This window comes from Podarcis tiliguerta (genome assembly GCF_965153285.1).
Source record: "Podarcis tiliguerta genome assembly, chromosome: 2".
NCBI classification, from domain to species: domain Eukaryota; kingdom Metazoa; phylum Chordata; class Lepidosauria; order Squamata; family Lacertidae; genus Podarcis; species Podarcis tiliguerta.
Window position 1 is genome coordinate 119471156 of NC_139535.1, and position 19449 is coordinate 119490604.

Below are 19449 nucleotides of genomic sequence, written 5' to 3' on the forward strand. Positions count from 1 at the left end.
GCCTCTCTTCAAAACCTCCAAGGAAGGAGAGTCCCCCTTGCAAGCCCCGCTGCCTTTCGCTGGGCGCCCGCCCGCCTGCCCCCCCGACCCGCACTCCGGGCAAGTTCGAGGCCGCGAAGCCGAGCCTCCCCCCGGCCGCTGGGCGCCGCTGCCGAAGGGGGCGTCTCCGCCGGGGCGGCGAGGGAGGCGGAGCCGGGGAGGCAGCGGCAGGCAGGCAGGCAGGCAGGCGGCCTCGGACGGGCACCGGCTCGCTCGCTCGCTCGGCCGGCTGGGCGATGGCGGTGACGCGGAAGCTGGGCATCCGCCTGGCCTACTCGGCGGCCGGGAGCGTGTCGGGGCTGTCGGTCTTCCTGGTGTGGAACCTGGCGCCCAGCCTGCGGCAGCCTTACACCGCCGCCGCCGGAGGGCTCTCCGGTAAGACGCGCGCGCGCGCGGCCGGGACTCTCTCCGCGCAGCCTCGCCTTCCAAGGCCCCCCCCCCCGGCCCGCAGGGGAAGCCCGCCTCGGGAAGGGTCCGCTCCCGGGAGCCCCTCTCTCCCCGCGCCCTCCCCTGCTCGCCGGGGCTTCGTCGCTCCCAGTCCGCGGCGAGTTTGCAGCACGCAGCCTGGGGGTTGGCTTTTGTGCGGCGGCGGGGCCGCAGCTTGAAGGGGGCCTGGGGGACTCTCGGCCACCTAAACTTTCTGAGCAGCCAGAGGATGGTTGTTTGCAAACTGGCCTCGCGGGGCAATCCACATGGGATTGATTTCCCCTTCGCTGCCCCAACCGGAGAGCCAAAAAACAACAACTTAGTGTCCCTACAGTTCTTTCCCCGGGTGCTAAAGGTCACTTGAATTCTTTTAAGTGCTTTTTCTAGTTGTAATACTTACAGACTAAAGGCAGTATGATAATTTGTGTGCGGGGAGGGGGAGACAATTATTTTGTTTATTACTTCATTTACAGTGGTACCTCAGGTTACATATGCTTCAGGTTACAGACATTTCAGGTTACAGACTCCGCTAACCCAGAAATAGTACCTTGGGTTAAGAACTTTGCTTCAGGGTGAGAACAGAAATCGTGTGGCGGCAGCAGAAGGCCCTATTAGCTAAAGTGGTGCTTAAGGTTAAGAACAGATTCAGATAAGGAACGGACCTCCGGAACGAATTAAGTACTTAACCCGAGGTACCACTGTATATTGCATCTTCCCTCCAAGAAGCTATAGGTGCTGTGTGTGAGTCTCCTCATTTTGTCCTTGCAACAACCCTGTGAGGTAGGTCTGGTTGAGAGATGCTGGCTGGCCCAGAATGGGGATTTGAACCCTAGTATGCCAGGTCCTGGTTTGACACTCAGACTGCTGCATCTCACTGGCTGTTAGGCTTTAAAGAGCCACCAGGGCACCTAATATTTAGGATCCAACCTTCTACAAAAATATGGATATGTTGATGTTTAAAAATAGCTTGGTTTTGGCATTAAATTGTTAGCAGCTTTGTACTACCAAGTAGCAGTTTTAAGACAGGGCTTAAAAGAAAGGAATTTCAGCACTTGGCACCTGTTGAACTGAAGGCCACTCTAAGCATGACTTCTTCTCCCTGCATGTAGAAATGCAGTTGCATGCAGCCTGTTTGTGGTTTGCAATGCATGTATTTTCCTGGTGCCTTTTTGAATACATTCTTCCCTTTTGTCCAGCATCACAATCGTCTCTTGTAGGCAGGCAGCATGGAGAAAACCGTGTGTCAGGTCATGTCAGGGTACAGCATGGCATGATGGGATTTTGGCTACTTTCTTTTTGTACTTCTGTAGTAGTTGTCAGGGCAACTGTCACCCTCTCGTTATCACCTTCATGAGAATCATGTTCATTTTCTTTCTTTCCTTTATCCCCAGTGAATTTCTGAACATGGTTCTGAAAGCATTGATGATGAACCGGTTTAAACCAGAGAGATTTGGGACTTGGAGGAGCACAAGTTCAAATCCCAGCTTCTCTGACTTTGTGACATTGGTGACACTAATCCCTTGGCCTTGGCTATCCTGTCTGTAAAATGGGAACCAGAATAACCAGTCCTGGAAGGGATGGGATGACTCAGGTGCTGCCTTTGGAGCCTAGAAATGTTTTTCAGTACCTGATCATTATTACCCAGTTAGGAAGGATATTACCAAGTTAAATGAGAAGCAGTCGTCTCTGAAGGATTGATGACTTTGTTTATTTGGGGAAAGGCAGCTGCCAATTAATTACATTTTATTTATTTATCCAGTTTGTACACCACCCTTCATCCATAGATCTCAGGGTGGTTCACAGCATAAAAATGCAAGATAAAAACTACACACACACACACACACACACACACACACACCACCCCCTCCCACCCACACATTTAAAAGGATTGAGGAATTTAGCCAGCCATATTCATTTCTTTTTTCCTCCATATTCATTTCTTTATTAAGTACATATGAAGCTCCTATATAATAATGATATTTTTTTATTTATATCCTTCCCTCCCCAGCTGAAGCCAGGCTCAGAGCAGCTAACAACAGTAAAATAACACATTCAGAGTCAAATTAATGGCAACCATTGGGCTAGAGTTCTATGAGGATTACCAAAGGAGGGGGTCAGACTGTGCCTTGGCCAAAGTCCTGGTGGAACAACTCTGTCTTGCAGGCCCCGTGGAAAGATGTCAAGTCCTGCAGGGCCCTAGTCTCTTGTGACAGAACGTTCCACCAGATCAGGGCCTCGACCAAAAAAGCCCTGGTTCTGGTTGAGGCCAGTCTAACCTCCCTGTGGCCTGGGACCTGCAAGATGTTTTTGTTTGAAGACCGTATGGTCCTCCGTGGGACATACCAGGAGAGGTGGTCCCATAGGTATGAGGGTCATAGGCCGTATAGGGCTTTAAAGGTTAAAACCAGCACCTTAAACCTGATCCTGTACTCCTCCGGGAGCCAGTGCAGCTGGTATAGCACCCGGTGAATGTGCTCCCGTGGCAAGGACCCCGTAAGGAGTCTCGCTGCAGCATTCTGCACCCGCTGGAGTTTCTGGGTCAGTCTCAAGGGCAACCCCATGTAGAGTGAGTTACAATAAGTCTGGAGGTGACCGTCGCGTGGATCACAGTGGCTAGGTCAGGGCGAGAGAGGTAAGGAGCCAACTGCTTAGCTTGGCGGAGATGAAAAAATGCTGCCTTTGTTGTAGCTGCAATCTGCGCCTCCATGGAAAGGGAGGTGTCAAAGATTACACCCAAACTCTTAACGGACGGTGCTGGCACTAATTGCGCCTCCGCAAGAGATGGGAGTTGCCCCCCCATCCCATATTGTCCCGTCCCAGCCATAGGACCTCTGTCTTCAAAGGATTTAACTTCAACCGGCTCCCACATAACCATCCAGCCACAGCTTCCAGACATCTAGTCAGTGTGTCTGGGGCCGAGTCAGGATGGCCACCCATCAACAGATAGAGTTGGGTGTCATCGGCATACTGATGGCAGCCCAGCCCAAAACTCCGGACAAGCTGGCCGAGGGGGCGCATAAAGATGTTGAAAAGCATCGGGGAGAGTATCGCACCCTGGGGTACTCCACACACCAAGGAGTGGCATGACGACAGTTCCCCCCAAGTGCCACCCTCTGTCCCCGACCAGAGAGAAATGAGCACAGCCATTGAAGGACTGTATATATAGAGTCAGACCTCAGTTCCATCTTCTGCAGTACAGTGGTACCTTGGTTTGCAACCGCTTTGGATTATAACCGTTTTGGATTACAACCACGTCAAACCCGGAAGTGTGTGTCCCTTTTTTTGGATTACAACCCATTTTTTTTTTAATTACAACCAATTTTTTGGGGGGGGAGGCCCCATTGGCGAAAGTGTGCCTTGGGTTACAGCCTGTTTTGGTTTACAACCGCACCTCCGGAACGGATTATGGTTGTAAACCAAGGTACTGTACTGTACTGTCTACTGTTACTGACAGCGAATCTTTAGGGTGTTGGGCTGTTGCCTTTTCCAGTCCCCAGATCCTTCAAATCTATTTTGACCCTGAGACTGAGGTTGGAGACCTGCATGCAAAGCATGAGCTCTACCATTTGTCTTATATAAACGGCTACTTATATATTGCCACTAATCCTTACAATCTATTAGAACGTGTTGTGTTCTGAGTTGAGAACCCGTGGCCCTCCAAATATTGTTAGAACACCAGCCCTGATCAGCAGTGGTCAGGGATGATGGCGTTGTAGGCCAATAGCACCCACCCCTGCTCTACTTTTGGACCTCAGCATGCAGGTAGGTATAGGCTTGATTTTTGGAGGCAGAAGGACAGAAGCAAATCTAGACACCATCCTGGAGTTTATTCCCTCATCCTGGCTGGGTGTTCTGGCCCTCACTGGGGATGGGAATCCCACAGGCCTGCGCATGTCTGTGTGCAATGTGACTATGGCCACATTCACAACATACATTTAAAGCACAATGATGCCATTGACATCACTGTACTTTCCAGCGCTCCCTGTGAAGAGGGATTGTTTGGTAAGTCACTCTGGAAATCGTAGTTCTGAGAGGGCAGCTGGGCTCTCCTAACAGCTCACAGCACCCTTTAAAAACCACAGCTCCCAGACTCTTTTGGGAGGGGAAGGTGGTATCACCGTGACATGAATGTGACTTTGTGCAAAATCCATAGAGAATGCAGGAGAACCCACCCATTAATGAGCTTTTCCCCATCTGCCATGTCTAGCATTCTGACAGTTGGAAGTAAATTTTGCTAGGTTGCAGTCTTCTGTCTTAAGACGCTGTGAGCTGTAAGTGAAAGCTTCCTGCTGAACCTCTGGGCTGTGGAGTGCCTTAGCTGGGAGCTATGCCCAGATGGGGAATCTTATACCCTGTATCAGAGCTTGGTTTGGTTTAGCAGTGCAGAGGCAGGCCAGTTAAAACATGTTTTGGTTTGGGGTTTTTTTATGAAATCATTTTTATTGGTTTTACAAATACAAACTATAAATGAACACAAACTAGTAAAAACATATCTATATAAAGAGATTCCCCGAATCTCAAAACTTCCCCCCATCTCCTCCATGGGGGTCTCATTTTAAACATCTACAACTGCATATTGATCTGTATCAAACCATATTGTCCATAATAATTTTTACACTACAAGTGAGTCAAAATCTTGCTCTTGTTTCCATCTGCTTACAGTGGTCTCCTACATAACTTATAATTTTTTCCCATTCTTTTATAAAGTTTTTATCCTCTTGATTTCTGAGTTTTCCAGTCAGCTTTGCCATCTCGGCATAGCCCATCAGCTTGGTTTGCCATTCCTCTCTGGTAGTGACTTTGTCTTCTTTCCAGTTCTGGGATAATAACATCCGGGTGGCTGTTGTTCCATGTATGAAGAGTATTTTCTGCTCCTTTGGTATGTTAGTACCTGTAATTCCTAATAAAAAGGCTTCTGGTTTCTTAACAAAAGTTATTTTAAGCATTTTTTATTTCATTATATATCATCTCCCAGAATGCTTTTATTACCTTACAAGTCCACCACATATGATAAAAGGTGCCTTCTTTTTCTTTACATGTCCAGCAGGTATTTGAACTTGTCCTATACATTTTTGCTAACTTAGTAGGAGTCAAATACCACCGGTACATCATTTTCATATAATTTTCTTTCAGTGTACAACATGCCATAAATTTCAAATCTGATTTCCATAACCTTTCCCAATCTGCCATCTGAATATTTTGTCCCAAATACTTTGCTGACTTGACCTGTTCATCTTTTGTGGGCCGCTCTAAAAACCAAGCTATACATTTTAGATAATGATTTAACATTATTTTCTAACAAATCTTTTTGAAATCTTAATAATTCACAACTAAAACCTTTCTTTTTATCTATCTTAAATATATCATTTAATTGGTGAAACTGTAACCAGTCCATTATTAAATCCCTTATCTCATCATAATCTTTTAGTTCCACCAGCTCTCTATATGTCAGCCAATTAATTCTCATATTCGCTTTTTTCAAAGATATTATTTCTAAAGGGGAAAGCCACCAAGGTGTTTTTTTTGCTTTTTCCCATACCAGAAAGATTGATTTTCTTATTAGATGATTCTGAAAACCTTTATTCACCTTAGCTTTCTCATACCATAAGTATGCATGCCATCCAAATCTGTTGTCATGTCCTTCCAAATCTATTATATCTGCCTTTTTCAATATTATCCATTCCCAGAGTCAGCAAAGGCAGGATGCCTCATAATAAGGTTGTGCTGTAATAAACCTCTTTGCTCTCTGCCACCACAGTTGGAGGCAGCAAGGCTTCTGAATGAAACCACAGGAGGGAAGAGGACTCTTGTGCTCAGATCCTGCTTGCTGGTTTCCCACAGCTTGGCAACGGTTAGAACAGGGTTGGCCTGATCCAGCAGGCTCTTCTTTTGTTCATATGTGTTCTCTACAGCTCAGTTTTGCAGTAGTTTACAGATATGTTGAAGCTTGTTTTAATGAAACGGTTGCATTTGTTTTTCCTTCTGCTCAGCAATTTTAGAATATTAAGCAGTTTAGTTGCTTTTAATCAACTAAGTAAGTGGTTGAGGGGAGAAATCCATGAGCTGTGCTCCTTCAGGCAGCCGATGGCAGCTCACATGACTGAATGCTGATCCATAGAAAGCAAATTCCTTCCACATAGAAAAGGGTAGGAGTGTATTTTGTAAAGGAGCATCAGAGCCCTTTCCTGCAGCCTGAAGCCGTGCAAGACAGTCCTATAAGAACCAAGATGACCTGATGTGTTATCAAAGTGTGCTGACTTACATTATCCTACCTAACTGGGCACTGCCCCCACCCAGTTTCAGACTCGGATCAAAACTCTTATGTTAGGAGGTCTTCGCACCCTGAATGCACCTCAAATGTTTTACATAGTGTTTTAGTTTGTGAGGTTTTATATTCTTGAGGTTTTAAATGATGCATATTGTATGTGGTGTTTTTTTATTATTGTACACTGCTTTGAGACCTACGTGGTGTGAATAGCTCCATAATGGCCAGGGATTAGGAGTCCAGTCTCCTCTGCAAAGGCCACAGTTTCCTCATGCCTGCTTTATGCGATGGGAGCTCCCCTCAGATCTCAAGGAAGTGCCCCACTGAATTGGGGAGTGGAGCTCCGGAAGGTGGAAGCCGCTCTCCTGATTCTTGGAATGAACCTGCAGGACGATGACATTCATTCTTAAGAAGCTTTTTGGCTATTTTTAAGTCAGGCAGGTAGTTCAGTCGATTGGATAAAGCAAGGCTTTGGATTAAGATCTTCTCCAAAGGGAGACATTGCCAGACAAGTGGATAAAAAGTTCAATGTGGATGTGAAAGACTGGAGAAGCAAACAATGGTGTGTGCTGTGCAAAGGTGGGGGATTGCATCGTGTACAGGGCACACTCCTTTCAAGCTGACCTGTTCCCTGAGCACTGATTGTTTTGCAGCAAGATGGTTCCTGTTATTCAAGGGATTGGGTCAGGCATGGGCATCCTGTGGCCTTCCAGATGTTTTTATTAATTATTACATTTATGTACCACCTTTGTCTTCCAAGGAACTCAAGGTGTACATGGTTCTCCTCTTCTCTACTTCATTCTCACAACAACTCTGTGAGGTAGGTTAAGCTAAGAGATGGCAAGTAACCCAAGGTCACCCAGTCACCCCGACCACACGTCAGGCTGGCTGGGACGGAGGAGATTTGGAGCCCAACAGCGCCTGGTTAGGTAGATGGCAGCATTCTGTAAAACCAGGAAATATTGTCTACATGGCACCTAAATGTATAACAAGCATGTGCAACTGTAGAAAAGTTAGGCATTGTGGAATACCTGGAATGAGGCCTTGGAGAGTTGTTAGCAGTCAATGTAGACTGAATGGAGAATCTGTAGATGCAGTTGGACTCCAATTGCCAACAGCCTCCAGTAGAAGGTTGCTTTATATGCTCATATGTAAAATTCTCTACAAAGAAATGCTCCCTGTGTGGGAGAAGAGGCTTCCCGGATGGTGCTTCAGCGTTAGACTGCGTGCATCTCATCACTTTCAGGACTTACTCGTCAAACCTGATGCCACATTGGTGAAGGTTCTGTGTGAAATCTCCTTTCAGTTTTGCCTTCAGGCTCACTTCTTAGCCACCGCTGTGCCAAAGGGTGCCTTCACGCATTCAGAGCTGTTAATCCAGCTGGCTGCTTTGGTGATTTCTAACAGCAGCAGTTGCCGGCAGGAACGCATGGTGAGAATTGGGGGCATTGCAGGAGCCCTGGGGCTCAAATTAGGCTATTGCTGGAGTGTTGTTGCTCAAATTGGGGGTGTCTCTAACAGCTGGAGCTTCTAGAGGGGCAAAGATTTATCAGGAGGCATGATCTTGAAGGTTGTTTTTGGCAGGGTGCATGAAAATGTGAAGGAGGCAAGGCTACTTCCGTCTTGAGCAATGATCTCAAACGTTTCTTGTTCCGTTTCAGGAATGCAGGCCGAGACTTTACCAAGAAAGGAGTCCGGGTGCAAGGCTTCATGGGTGTGGGCCAAAAGGATCACTGTCTTTAGGGAGAGGGGGCAGCGCTGGGTTGCAGAATGGTTCCTCCCTTGAATGTTTCCTCCTCCTTTCCAGCCAGGCAGTTGCTGATGTCACTTATCTCATTCCAGCATGCAGAAAAGGACCAAAAGAAACACAAAAAAGTTCAAAACAACTGTATTGTGGATCTGCCCAGTTGAGCCTGCCAAGGGTTTGTTTGTCCTGGATCTGGACCAAATAGATCATGCTCAGCTGAACAGCCTTCTCACAATTGCTTGTTGTCCCCAGGAGTCAGGTAGCAGGAAGACACAGAGGAGGCATTTGTACACTCCAGATGTTTTGCAGGGGAAGGGTTGCCACCACTCTGCCCCAGTGGGGTGATAGGACGGCTTAGATAGCAAAGACCCTAAACCCCAATCTAAACCCTTTTTATCTGAGTGTTGGAGAACTGGAAAGGTCTTTAATGCTGTTACTAGCAGTGCCTAATTTGTCAGGGTTAATTCAATTTTGGAGGCTGCTGTGCAGAGTTCTCGTTTTGCCCAGCATTTTCTGCCAAGTCACTCTGAAGACTTCCCTTCCAAAGATTCCTTTGCAAAGTCATGGTTTTTGGGAAGTGCAGCGTCAGGTGTCCCCTAACACAAGGAGGCAGCCTTGGGTGCTGAATCAGTTTCTGACACGTGAGGGGGAGCCTCTGACCACACACACTTCCTGCTGAGAGAAGCAGCCTCTGGAATGACCCTGCATTTTTTAAAAACCATCCATATTATTTTAAATGTAGACCAGAAGATTGTTTCTTTTTCTTTTCTTTTTTGGGTTTGTCAGCAATGTTGCAAATAGTATTTTTTAATGTCTTTTAAAAAAAAGATTTTCTTGATTTACAAAGGTGTGTGCAATGTCTCTCTCACTCTCTCGTTTTTTTTTCCAGGTAACTTTGTGTTTTTTTTTACAAATTGGTTTCATTTGTTGAGGAAGAATAGGGGGAAAGAGGTGGAGGGGGGGAAAGATGGGTGGGGGTGGGGTCGGGTGGTGATGTTTCTATTTTACTTAATATATGTGGGGTTTTGTGTCAGCGTTGCTTGTGCAGGTTCTCTGCTGTTCACTTGTGTTCCTTTGGTGGTGAGAGAGGTTGGGGTTGTTTTCAGAAGCCTGTGTTTCTGTAGCCTCTCTGTGGAAATCGGCACCTGCAATCTGGGTTCCCCTTCTTGAGAGCTAGCAAAGCACTGCGGAACTTCCTGTTTCCCCACCCCTTAAAACTTGCAGGAATCCTGTCTTATTGCACATCCATGGTTCTTCCAGAACAGCCCTTGCCAACCCGGTGCTCTCCAGTTCCTTTGGACTGCAGTTGCCATCACAGCCACTGGGCAGGACTGATGGGATTTGGAGTCCGGCAACATCTCCAGGGGCACATTCCACGCTAGACTTCCCGCTTGGGGTGGGTGTAGCAATTATGCCAGGGCTGGGGGATCCCTGCCTCTCCAGATGTTGCTGGACTGCAGCTGCCTTCATCTTTTGGCCAGGCCAGCAGGGGCTGATGGAGTTGGAGTCCAACATTACCTGGAGGGCCAAAGGTTCCCCAGCCCTGGTCTGAATACACCTGGTCTGAACACCAGAGATGCAATGCCAAAATCACATCAGTGCACATAATACAAGCCCTTCAGACAGAGTAACCTCTTTTGGCTGGCGGAACTGGTAAAAGTGGATGCCCCCACCACCACCCTCAATTTCCCCTCTTGTAAGGATAAAAACACCTGGTTCTAGGAACAGCGATCACCTCCATGCTGCTTCTCAAAGCTCAGGCACTTTTACATAGGTTTGTCTTCAAACCTGTGTTTGATCCCTCAGTACATCCCTGAAACAGCTGCAGATCTTGCACTCAGTCCCTGCGCCCCCCCCCCCCCAGTGCTCATGGCTGTGTGCAGCGCTGTTTTTCACCACAGGAGGGCATTCCTTCCACTGTGTCCTCTCCCTGATTTTATTTGAAGTGGTGAGATCTAAAGGTGTGCACTAATCTAGAATATGGCAGCTAGACTGGTGACTGGGAGTGACTGCCGGCACCATATAACACCGGTCCTAAAGGATCTTCACTGGCTCCCATTATGTTTCCAAACACAATTCAGTGTTGGTGTTGACTTGTGAAGCCCTAAACAGTCTCAGCTCCGTATAACTGAAGGAGCGTCTCCACCCCCATCGTTCAGCCTGGACACTGAGGTCCTCCTCTGAAGGTCTTCTGCTGATTCCCTCACTGCAAAAAGTGAAGCTACAGGGAACCAGGCAGAGGGCCTTCTCAGTAGTGGCACCCACCCTGTGGAACGCCTTCCCATCAGATGTCAAGGAGATGAAGAATTACACAACTTTTAGAAGACATCTGAGGGCAGCCCTGCATTGGGAAGTTTTTAATGTTTCACGTTTTACTATGTTTTTATATGTGCTGTAAGCCGCCCAGAGTGGCTAGGGAAATAATAAAATTATTGTTATTATTATTACTATTACCTATTGTGGAAGAGAACCACAGTAGGTGTTTGGTGGGTTTTTGAAAAATATTTTTTCCTGCTCAGACTTTTCTGTTCTGTTTAATGGCACTGTAGTGCCCTCCAGCTGTTTCTTGACTCCAACTCCCATCATCCTCAGCACAGTCAATGGTCAAGGGCTGATGGGATTTGGAGTCCAGCAGCAGCCACAGTCCCCCCATTCCTGGCCTAAGACCTGTGTGGAGATGGATGATCTGCCCTGCAGTTCGTGTTGCCATTGCTCTTGATTCTTCTCCTTCTTTGCTCCCCCAGGGGTGCTGGCTCTCTGGACCCTGATCACCCATGTGATGTACGTGCAGGATTACTGGAGGACGTGGCTGAAAGGCTTGAGGTTCTTCCTCTTTGTCGGCGTTCTCTTTGGTATCATCGCTCTGGTGGGCTTCTGCACATTCCTGGCCTTGGCCATCTCACAGCATCAGTGTAAGTTGGGGGGCATTTGCTGTTCGGCTATAGCAAGAGCTGAGTAGGTTCTGTGTGGCCCCAAAAGCAAAACAAGCAAAATCAAAATTTTGCTCCCCGAAAATACTGTATTCTGCAGTCCATAATCCTCAGTGGCAGAACACTTGCTTTGCTCACAGAAGGTCCTCGGTTCAGTCCCTGGCATCTCCAGATGAAAGGATCACCCAGCTGCAGTGGGGGTGGAATGGACCTTTTGCCTGAGGCTTTGGCGACTCGCTGTTGGAAACAGCAAGCTGCACTGAGCTCGATGGGTCAGTAGACTGGCTTGGTTGGTCGAAGGCAAATTGGCATGTGCAAAAGATAGAGGGATGAGCCACAGTTGCTGCTTTGTATGCAGAATGTCTCAGGTTCTGAGCTGGGTCTCTCCAGCCAGAAGAATCTTAGGGAGCAGGGCTCCAAAATGTCTCTGTGGCTAAGAATTTACAGAAGGATGGCCCAACTTTTTATACGAAGTGGGCTGCAAGAGTGTTTTGAACCCACAGGCCGCACACTGCCTGGTTGTGGAGGTGGGGAGAGCAAGGCCAAAATTGGACATGCACCCACATGTTGCCTTCCCAAAGGTGGATAAATGAGGCTCTGGGCTTTGGGAAGGAGGCACGAGGCTCTGGCAGGGTCCTTGAGCCCTCCCTCCCTCATTTCTCCCTTGTGCCTCCTTCCCAAAGCCCAGCGTCTCACCTGCCCAACTTTCGGAAGGTGGCATGCTGAGGGCCGCCAGAAAATGCGTTGAAGGCCACATGTGGCCCTTGGGCTGCGCATTGGACCAGCCTGATTTACATGGATGCTACTGTTACGAATAGACAATACTGGGAGAGATGGACTAGCAGGAGTCCAACTGAGAATAAGAGAAGGTCATATATTCCCATTCGCATTACTTGGTGTTTCCATGTGTCCTGGGGAGGGGAATTTGTTAGGGAACCTGCCTTGAAGGGGGATTCACTTTAGCTTCAACTTGGAGCCAAGGGGAGCTTTGCTTTTGCTTCTGAAGCTTCAGGTCCCGGCCTTCCAAAATGCAGGGGAAGGGATCCTGCGCACCCTCCTGCTACTGCAACTCCCATCAGCCCTGACTATTGTCTGTGCCGGCCGGAGCTGAAAGGAGCAGGAGCCAAGCATCACCAGGAGGGTCTCAGGTTCCCCACCCTGCCTGGCGATTCCCATAGGAGGCATTTATTCTATTGGCTTCCTTTGGCTGTGGCAACTCATCCAGTGGAGTCTTCAGTAATGAGCAAGGGAGGCTCTGTTCTCTCTCTCTTTTCTTTAACATTATTAATGGTGCTTGTTCTTCTGTTTAGCCCTGAAAGACCCAAAGAGCTACTACCTGTCCTGTGTCTGGAGCTTCATCTCCTGGAAGTGGGCCTTCCTCCTCAGCTTGTACTCCCATCGGTACAGGAATGAGTTTGCAGACATCAGCATTCTCAGTGACTTCTGATAAAGACCCAGACTTCTAAACTCCAGCAAGGAGAGGAGGCACGTGGAAGGAGGGGAGGCCCCCTCTGGGCAGACCCTGGCAGGAAGGTGCTGGCAAGGAGGACCACCCCTGGGAGGCCGAGAGCAGGAGCCGGCGTCCACCTCTGCTTTCCCCCCCTCTGCTGGCTTCCGTAGGCGCTCTCCCTTATTCCATTTAGCCTGTCGCTCCGGCTTGCACCCTCAGTCTCGTGCGTATGTGTGTGTTTTTAACTTTCACCAGCGTTTTGTTCCAGCTTGGAGGGATGGTTCAAGGTCCACAGCAAGACCCAAGGTCCTGGTCCAAGTCCTCCTGGGCCCAATACATTTCCCTCTTGTACTTTGGAGTGGTGGGGGAACAACATGAAGGCTGAAGAAACAGGCAGAGCCACCATCGCCACTCATAGCCGTTGTCTTGTTGCCGCCTGCCGGGTGTGTGGTGAAGGCCCAAGGCGGTGAAGAAAGGAAGGGACTCCTTTCACAGAGAGATGTATTTTCATAAGCGCAAGGCACAAATCCATTTTAAGAGGAAACTATTTTGAACAGAAGCCCTGACCCCGTTGTCGTCTTGCTGTTGCTCATGGCTTTTGAGGCCGGAAGACCGTGGGGAGTTTTGTGCCCAAAATAGTCCCCCTGCCCCCAGTTCTTCTCCTGGCTCCTTTTAAATTGTTGGGTTTGATGTTTCAGAGTGAGATTCAGACCAGGGATGGGGAAGCTGTGGTGCTTCAGCTGCTGTTGGGCTTCAACTGCCTCAGCCAGCATGGCCAGTGGGCGGGGATGCTGGGAGTTGTAGCCCAACAACAACAGGTGGACCACGAGTTCCCCATACCTGGTTCAGGTGAAGCTGTGTGCCTGTGCTGACACTGTCCCTGCTGTTGAGGATTAGCTCTATGGAATTTGGAAGGGACATAAAACACCCTTCAAACCCCACAGCCCAGCCCCCCTTTTAAGGGTCAGCTGCTAATGTGTTCCTTGTATCCATTGTCTAAAACTGTTACATTATAAAGCAGAAACAAATCATTTATTTAGACTCTAATGCTCCAGTCAGTTCTGAGTGTGTCATCTGTGTCTCACACATATGTTTGGACCAAAATACGTAATTAGCCACATGGTTCTTGCACGTGGGGGTGAGTGGATGGGTCAGTGGAAGAAGAGGTTTCATGCCTGAGGATTGGGGGTGGCTGTTGTACCCCTGTGCCCCTTCGCCCCAAAAGCTCTTGGACTCAGCTCCCAACAGCCCCCAGCCAGTATGGGGTCAGGAATTATGGGAGTTGGAGTCTAGCGGTAACTGGGGGGCCACTGAAACCCTCCCCCCATCAATTGAAAATGGACTTCGACTAAGGAATTCCAAGATAGCCACTGGTGGTTGCATTAAATAGCATCACATCTGCATTTTATTATTGTAACACTTAGCCTTTTAAGATCAAGCCTGGCCGGGAGCAGAGCTGGCAATGGGTGTGATCTTGTAAGAAGGAATGGGTTCTCGGAATCTCTCTGCGTCACTTGGATCTGAATTGTTGCATCTGAACACCTGTGAGGGTTTCCCACTGCGCTCTTAACCCAGAACCTTTTGCTAGTACCAGATTCTGTGGCGCCATTTCTCTTCTCCACCCCCCGGCTCACACCTTTTCCCTTTGCAGTGCTGATCTTTCCGTTGGGCACAGAGGGCTTGCTGAGTGCTTCCCATCTCTTCTCAAACAGAGAGCTGTACCCATCAGCTTGTGTCTGGTAACCTAGGTCTCATCCAAACTAGGCCTGATGGACGCACTGCCTGGATTTCTTAACATAACCTTAAACTTGACAATGTGACTAAGGGATGGATCCACTCTATATAAACTTTTTACATCCTTATACTCTGAGTGTGTGGACCCTGCACAGTGGATGCTCCCCAGGTATTTAAGTGGTGGCTGGCCCTTGTTGTTTCTCGGTTTGCCTGGAAGCAACTTGAGGAGAACCATGTGTCCCCTTTGGAGATGCAGGAGTTGTTCACCCACTGAATGTGAGCTTATTGCAGATCTAAATCTGGGCCTATGAAAGAATGCTAAGCCGTTCCCATGCGACATGCCTGGAGACCCAAGGAAGACAGATGTAGCAACTCTTCCTACCTTTCAGTGAATTCTGGATTCTTCATGCGGCCTCCTGCACTTTGTAACAGCTTCATTGTTTTTAAAATGGGCATTTCAACGGCCTCAGAAGTAGATCTTAAGAGATTGTCAGGGTAATGCAGGCACAGCTATTTGTAAAGGTATGGTAACTCGGACCCAAACCATTTAGGACTTTAGAACTCATCCCCATCAATTTGAATTGGGCCTAGAAACAAGCGGTGCAATGTGATGCTCCAACTTCCTGCCCACAACCAGGAGCTGGTGAGCGGCATTCTTTGCAGCTTTACGTTTCTGAACCATCTCCAATGACAACCCCATGTGGAGCACGTGATGATGTCCACTGATTGTCCCCTCCTGAAAACAAGAAACTTTGAGAAGCACAGAAGAAAATTGGTGGCTGCCGATTGTTATCTATTTGCAAATGCAGGAGAAGCAAAAGGGCAAACCCTGTTGCCTCGTGGAATGAGGGGAAGCAGGGATAATGAGAGAGCGGGTGACTAGCTAAAGAGGACTTGGCCACTGGTGAAAAATAATCTGCCACACCAGCAGGGGAAGTCAGTGGTCCATCTGTAGTGCATGCAGGTGCAGGCAGGCAGCAGGGTGCTCTCCAGGTGCTGGACTCCAGCTCACATCAGCTGCAGCCAGCATGGGCACTGGCCAGGCATGATGGGAGCTGGAGTCCAACAGTATCTGGAGGGCTTGAGGTTGGCCACCCCTACCTTCTGTCCTTTGCTCTCCATGGAAACTTTGGCCCTCGGCTCATTAGGGGATGGGACCTTGTGATGTTGCCCTGCTTTTGCAGTACAATTCGTAGGCTGCTTTCTGTTCCCCTGCTTCAGCCCTTGGAAATAACTTTTACCAGCGTGTGTTTTGTTCTCCCCTCTGTGTGTGCGCACGCGATATTGGGGAGTCAGTGCACAAACGACTTGCCTGGGAGAAGACTGTCCACATGCCACTTTTGTTACAAATAAAGGGGGGAAACAGTACAAGGTGTCTGACTGTATTTCTTGCAGAGGGAAGCCAAGAGGGGTGTGGGTGTGAGACAGAGAGGGAGGGAGAAACCCCTGTGGGTGGGGAGCTACTGAGCCAAGGAAGTGTGTGTTTTTGCCCCCTGGTAAGAACTGGTCTAGTACACACATGGTCTTGGTTACCTGTCTGAAGCCGTCAGTGGATTTGGCTGCAGGGAACTCATGGCATCAGTAAATTCACACAAATTCCTTTTTCTTATTGGAGCAGAACAACTTCAAACAACCTTTGAAGAGCTTAGAATCTCAGATATGACAGCAAGGGTGTGTGTGTGTGTGGAGGGCTTCCAGTCCTTTAGTTCTGCTGTCCTCAACCTGATGCCCTACAGCCAGGTGGGGGGCACAGGGTTGGGGCAGGCTGGTCTGGTTTCTCTCCATGGTTAGCTGCAAGCCCACATTAGTTAGGTTGCAAGAAGCTGGACTTCAGTGTTCAGTTGCAGTGGGCAGTAGGGCAAATGTTACGAGAGACTTGCAGAGAAGATGGGGGAAGTTTGCTGTTTTGCACTTAGCCTTAGGTTGTGTGGTGGCATTATAAGTTCTTTTCCAAAGCTGATGTGTGACTTTTGCAAAGCAGATCCTGTTTGCGCTTCTCACTCCCCACAATTGTGTATTGAAAAGCCTTGGATCATACCTGAGCCATGGGCTAAAATGTGCATTGTGCTCCTTATTCAAAACTGGACAGCAGGTGGAATTTCAGTGCAGCATGCATACAATTGGCTTAATATTTTGCTTCTGTTGCACCAAATTGCTGTGCCTGAGTCTGAGTAACAGTTTCCTCTCAATGGTTGCAATCCTAAACTCACTTACCAGGAAGCAGCCCCACTAAATTTCATAGGATTTACTTCTGAGTAAACATGGTTAGGATTGCGCTGCAAATCCTTAAGCAATGTAATGCTTGCTTTTCAGCTGAGGGTTTGGCAGTGCAGAGGGGGCCTTGAAAGAGCCCTAGCCCATAGTAAACTGAATTACAATGCAGCAAACACATCTGTGGGGTGTACTGACACCTGCAATGCTAACAGCAATAGCAATGTAGGGTTGCCAGGTAGGCAGAGAAAAACCTGAACCTGCTCCCTTCAACAGCACTTTGAACGCAGAAATCAGGCATCACACTTGCCCCAAGTAATAGCAGCCAATGGGAGCAGGAGGCAGATCAGAAGTCGGACTGTGCTGGGTCATCCCACCCATGACATCAACCTGATCCTGTGGGACAGTCCCATATTTTCCAAGCTCCCCGTGTCAGATTGGCCCAGGGTTAGGAACATATGGCGCTCCAGAGGCTGTTGGACTCCCAGCTCCCATCAGCCCCAGCCAGCATGCCCGACGGTCAGGGATGATGGGAGTTGGAGTCCAGCAACAATGGCAGGAGCTTCTGCCCATTTACCTGAGGGCAGATATTGGAAACCAGATCACCATGTGGAGCGGCAGTGGGCACAGAAGGATTCTGGGGAGGGCAGGTAGGTGTCTGAGAGAAGAACTCTGCAAATGTAACTAATGTGGTTTGCCTGGCCTTTTGGCTTGCAAGAGTTATCTATTCCAAATAGTTTAAACTAGGAGCATGGGCCCCTGAAGCATGGAGGCTCTAGAGAGTTGTAACGTATTTGCGGATGTTCTCTTTTGCTAAGGAAAGAGACACAGATCACCTGCCAGCAGGCCGCTTGTGCAGTCCCACAAAGATACCCGAGGAGGTCTTTCCATTTCTTTCTCAGCCCCCCTTTCTCCACGAGGCAGCTGGCAGCCATAACCCTGACAAAAACACTCTTCTTCTGTCTTACACAAAAGCATTAAAGCAATCAGAAGGAGTGTGGCATAGCATTCTTGCTGGAGTGAAGGGCTAAACCGAATCAGATAATAGAGATCCATAATTGAAATTGAAACACTTTATTGTCACTTGTATACAGTGTGATTACACAAGCACCCCCACTCAGATGGATATCACTCTTAATTTTTTGTAAGAGCACCAGTGTGATTCATGGTGTATGCCGGGGTGTGTCTGTGTTAGCTCCTTCCTCCTCCACCATTTCCCTTTTCTGTACCCCAAAGCTTTCCCTAAGTGACGTGGAAGCTTGTCCCCCTTGCCAGATGCTGCCGCACTACAATTCCCATCATCCCTGACCACGGGCCATGCTTCCTGCAGCTGAGGGGAGTTGGAGTCCAGCAATGTCTGAGCAGCCACAGCTTAGCTGCCAACAGAGGGGGAGGGCTATTTTCATTAGAAAATGGTGAAACCTCCCCCCCCCCCCAGGTTGTGCTGCCAACCTCAATTGCCACAAAATGGGGGGGGGGGGCTGCATTGACATTTCAACTCTTATTAACCCATTCTGACTTCTGGTAGCACAAAGGGTTTACATTTTGTCCCCTGACAGGGTCCTTAATGCAGGCCTGCAGCAGTTTCTCCAAGGCTCCTAGAAGGATAGGGGGAGGGAGGCAAGAGTCAGGAATTTGCGGTATAGTTAATACAAACTGTCTGAACACGGCACACCATGCAGCTCAATGGCTAGGGTCAAGAAAAAGGCAAGTTTGGCACACCCCGCTTGCGTACCTTGGTGTCCAACTTCACCATACTTGGGAAGAGGTGTTGGGGGGGGGGGGAGAAACATTTGTTTAGAAGATGCTGCCAGACCCTGTTTCAAGTCAAGTTTCCAAGGCCTCAGCCTCTGTCTTGGCGCGTTGACAGGATGAGGCGTGGATGTTTGCTTCTCCTCATCTGTGGATTTTTGTCACAGAGCCAAGAAGCCAAGAGATGCTGGTGGGAGGCCTTGATAATTGGAACATTTGGGATGAATTTGGATCCAAAGGGCTGGGACGGCCTCTCGGCTTTGATAGAGTTCCTGGAGCAGGACATGTGCCAAGGCTCTGTAGCCCTGCGGTTAAACACCCTGGCCCTGCAATTCTGCAGCAGCCAGCTGAAGTCTGGAGCCAATTACAACCGGAGTGAGTTTGGAAGAGCTCAGCTGAATTCTGTCTCTCTTCCACCCCCCACCCGGTTCACTCTGCTTTTGAACATGCGGGCCTTCTTGGAGGAAAAGTATCATCCACCCATCACTGTGGCTGACTATTGCCTGCCAAGAGGCCTCATTGCATGGAGAGCAGAAATGGGTGGATTCAACAGAGGGGCAATAGTCAAGCAAAGATTTCTGGACTAAATTTGGCACTGGAGTTCTGGGTGCTTTAACTGAAGCACTATGGGTCTGTGCTCGTGCAATGTTAAAACTGTCCAAACTGCAGAGTATCTCCCATACGCCTTCAATTGAAATATATGGCTTTTCACCCCACATAGAAGTAAAACAGATAAAACAGATATGCTCCTTGCCTCTATGTAACAATTAGCATTAACTGCTGAGCCAACTAACTTTAAAGTTGTAAACTATTCAAGATAAAAACAAAATAAAATTAGAACAGACCGCAGTGCTGAAGGACAAGCAGCCATTCTCGTCACCATCCTCACTTGCAC

General features: G+C 48.5%; 1 protein-coding gene and 1 long non-coding RNA gene across 2 annotated transcripts; one reads left to right on the forward strand and one right to left on the reverse strand.

Moving 5' to 3' along the window:
* Positions 1–159: 159 nt before the first annotated feature.
* On the forward strand, positions 160–15962 carry SLC48A1 (solute carrier family 48 member 1). The gene is made up of 3 exons (XM_083428367.1): positions 160–414; positions 11222–11389; positions 12718–15962. Exons 1-3 carry the CDS (start codon positions 276–278, stop codon positions 12852–12854), a joined length of 444 nt encoding a protein of 147 aa, XP_083284493.1. The 5' UTR covers positions 160–275; the 3' UTR covers positions 12855–15962.
* On the reverse strand, positions 13208–17112 carry LOC310671925. Its single transcript, XR_014508277.1, has 2 exons — positions 14671–17112; positions 13208–14555 (listed from the first exon to the last, which is right to left on the reverse strand). It is a non-coding gene; the product is annotated as an uncharacterized lncRNA (long non-coding RNA).
* Positions 17113–19449: the final 2337 nt, after the last annotated feature.